The sequence below is a fragment of the Photinus pyralis genome, unplaced genomic scaffold (assembly GCF_008802855.1).
Source record: "Photinus pyralis isolate 1611_PpyrPB1 unplaced genomic scaffold, Ppyr1.3 Ppyr1.4_LG1, whole genome shotgun sequence".
Classification (NCBI taxonomy): Eukaryota; Metazoa; Arthropoda; class Insecta; order Coleoptera; family Lampyridae; genus Photinus; species Photinus pyralis.
The window spans coordinates 2,618,894-2,622,603 of record NW_022170249.1 but is presented as its reverse complement, the minus strand read 5'-3'; the positions used below and the strand labels follow the sequence as shown (position 1 = coordinate 2,622,603).

Sequence of the window (3,710 nt, the reverse complement as noted above, 5' to 3'; positions counted from 1 at the left end):
GACAAGTCACTATTAGATGAGGTCGAATATGTGAAACTATAATTCTCATATGTGTAGCTACTAAAGTCGCTAGGTGATGATCTTGCTTGAGAATTAGCATTTGATATTCCAGTATCATTTACAAGAGTTGTTTTATTAGTTTTCGATGGCAAAGATTGGGAATTTATACTAGTTATAATGTTATCAACATCATTTGCAATTCTACGGTACAATTGTCTTTTTGAAACCAAAGTTTTGGCTTTACGCTTACATTTTTGTTTAAACATGATAAAAAATATTAATAATAGAAGGAATGCAACTAATCTAATTAGTAATAATAAAAAAACCTTAAAAAATTAATTCTTGTACAACTAACATACCTATTTATTTTCTTTTTGTTTTTTATTTTCGAGTGTCAGTCTCTGAGGAGCATGTTTCAACCAGACTTTCACATTTTCGTTGATTTCATGCTCTGGTGTATTTGGCGTTGATAACTGCACAGCCCCTAAAATTTTTGTGTGTAAGAATAAGTACATATACTGACAATTTTGTATACAACTTACGAATAATCAATTTATTTAAGTTTAATTTAGTAAATGCCTGCTTATTGTTACGGGTTCCCAAAAAACTGAAATTGATTGCTACTTTGTTTGAGATCACACTTCTCAAAATAGTATTTGTTTTAGTTGTAATGTCGCGGCCACCTAAGGTGGATAAATATGCACTCTGTAAAATATAAGAAATGTTTAACAATTACATATAGTGAAAAGTAACATTTTTGTACCATAGCACATAGGTGATCTTCTTCAGATAGGTATTCCTCAATTATTGGTATTTCCAGTAATTGTTGTATGGGGATTTTCACAGGGACGTCATTGGGCAGTTGATATGAGGTATTACTTTGTTGTAAAACTTCTCTCTTCTTTAAAGACTTTAAAATGGCTTCATTTTGCTTAGCAACATGATCATTTTGAGACTTGATGTGGATCAGTAACCGCAATAAAGTCTTATATTTTTTATCTAAAATTAAAATTATGTAATAGATTTAATTAGGTAAATAAAAGGTTACCATGGTAATCAACATGAGTTCCACGTAGCAAATCATCCACATCAACAATGGTATGATTCAAATTAGGACTCGAAACTCGTGAATTTAATACACTTGATGGACCTAAGACAGTTTATAGGTAATGAAATATTTCCTTGAATAATTATTCATATGGAATACCTGATTGTCCTTCATTTAATGTTTCACAAATTTCTGTATCTTCAGTTTCTAAATTATCAGCTAGATTATCAGGTATGAAGAGTTTATTTCTTATCCTGTACGGAGTCGATTGTAGTGAACTTGAGCAACCTGTTACAACAAAAACTATGATCAGAATTGTAAAGATGAATAACACTATCGCAAATACCTGACGTGACATCATTATATTTAGCCGGAGTTTGTCTATCGTGTTCCGAGATAATTAAAGAGGCCTTTGAAGGACGATTCTTTTTAATAGAAATTGGATTTGAATGTGGAGATCTACCCGGCGAACCTATTACAAAATAAATAATGTGACTAATATACTAACATTCTAATATAAATACCTGCCGACTCTGCATTTAATAAATTTTTAGAAAGCTCTGAGATATTTATTGGAGGTGGTGCAGGAAGTGTACTGAGTGACCCTTCTTCATCACTGCTTTCATAGCACAACCGTTTTGGAGGATGAATAGCCCTCTTACTTAAACACGAATCCTCATCGGCATCTGATTGAACATCGGACTGTAATTCGGCTCTCTTTAGTTTTGACCTTGCTTTCGAGTAATCATCTAAAAAAATGCATTATGAGTAACTAGAATTATAATATGGACAAAAATACACACCTGTTTCGAAGAAGCACCTAGAAACAGGATAAATTTTCCAGTTTGCTTCATTTGGTGTCTCTCCCGTTTTTAATGCTTTTTCGTACACAGATTGAGTTTTGTAGGGTGGCCAGAAGGCATTTTTTTTTCTTGGCGTTAACCAGTTTCTGTTAATTATAGCTAAACCGCCCCCACAAGACGCAGAAAACTCCACACCTAAAAACTCCATCTTTTTTATTATACGGAGGACGCTAACGATTCACGTTGCGCATGATAGCTGACAAAAAACGAACATAACCCGAATTGTAACGTCAGGTACCGAAGATAAAAGGCGGTAAAAAAGAATATCGTAATTCCCATATTCAGTGATTGTGCACTGGGCGGCTTTATTAAACACACCTATACACTGCTACTATAAATTTATTGATATAAATTAAGCATATCCAATAAAATAGTCATAATAATGACGTGTTTATCACGTCCCATTTTCGTATTTATATGACGTCATTCATTAGGCATTTGTATCACGTCAATATGACGTACCATTCTTGTCACATCACGTCATGGTGGTAGACATCACTGGATTTTGACGTGATTATCACGGCATGTTGTTTCCTGGGTATTAGTAATTAGCCTACCGTTGGGCAGCATCTTGTAACGGAAATGTGATTCAGCATCGCGGATGCTTCCCTATTCAACCTCCGCCAATGGCTCAGTGATGTGGAACGTGCTCCGCTGAAGCAGCATCAGAAATTCGGGCTCACGACGACGTAGGTCGTTCCCCGTACGTCCTGCAGAGCCTAAAGGGCACCGCATCTCTTCGTTCGGAGACCGACCGGATGATTCGAGGGAAGATACGGAGGATGCTACACCTTAAGCACACGGGGAATCAACACGTGTACGCTATCGTGAAGACGGCGGCCTTGGGGTCCCCGAACTACGCCGCCTAGTCCCATGGGTGCTCTTAAACCCACTTGCAAAACTAAACGGCCTCAACGAGACCATGACGGCGTCACTCCTGCCGAATCCGGACCCCACACACGATTTCACTCTCAGGGGGCGTGAAAGCTCGCATCCATGCCCTTAGGTATGGGACTCCAAGAAGCCGCCGACGATACCTCCACCCGATCTTGGAGTTGACCCCCCCCCCCTCCAGAAGATGGAACGGCAAGGATTTCGGTTCGTGCCGTTCAGCTTAGATCTTCAAACATCCCCACCAAGGGCCACCCTTACGTCCCAAGAGAACAGTGTTTCTGTAGGAGGGGATGCGCTCAGGTGGAATCCCCGTTACATGTTCTCCAGGGGTGTTCCGTGGCCCACCACGAGCGCATTAAACGGCACAACGAAATCGTGCGAAAGGTTGCGGGTCACACGAGGCGAATGGGCTGGACAACGCCACATAGGAGTATTTACTCTAAAATCCTGGTCAAAATTATTTAACTTAATTTATTATCATATAATCATTTGAGAACAATAAAAACATAAACGAGAACTGTCTTAAAGGTATAAACTTGCATCACTATCATTACTATGAACATCTTCCTGAATTTCAATTAACGAATTTTTCGCGTAAGGAATCAAAAGACCTATTCTTTCTGATCAGAACGGCTTGCTCCTTTTTCGTGGCATAAGTCTAAGCACTACTACTAAGAAAAGGATCAAACGTTAGTAAAAGTCTATTTAAAATGCCTCTGTTGCATTTAACTCTGTCAGACTTTCGGGCAAAGTGCTAAACAGTCTAAAATGTTTATTGCGGGCTTCGGCAGCCTCTTCTGAAAGTTGCCCAAATGGTAGTATTGAGTGTGAAATCATAGTTGCACCATGCTGGCATGAGAATTTTGTGTACAGTAGGTGACATTGAATACCACCCATATAGGCTG

At 38.5% G+C, this 3,710-nt stretch overlaps 1 protein-coding gene across 1 annotated transcript; it reads right to left on the bottom strand.

Moving 5' to 3' along the window:
• Positions 1 to 331: 331 nt before the first annotated feature.
• LOC116159863 lies at positions 332 to 2,442 on the bottom strand. Its single transcript, XM_031472949.1, has 8 exons — positions 1,852 to 2,442; positions 1,573 to 1,797; positions 1,395 to 1,520; positions 1,208 to 1,336; positions 1,049 to 1,150; positions 764 to 999; positions 543 to 705; positions 332 to 484 (listed from the first exon to the last, which is right to left on the bottom strand). The coding sequence occupies exons 1-8, from the start codon at positions 2,057 to 2,059 to the stop codon at positions 360 to 362; spliced, it is 1,314 nt and encodes a 437-aa protein (XP_031328809.1). The 5' UTR covers positions 2,060 to 2,442; the 3' UTR covers positions 332 to 359.
• Between the last annotated feature and the right edge of the window lie 1,268 nt (positions 2,443 to 3,710).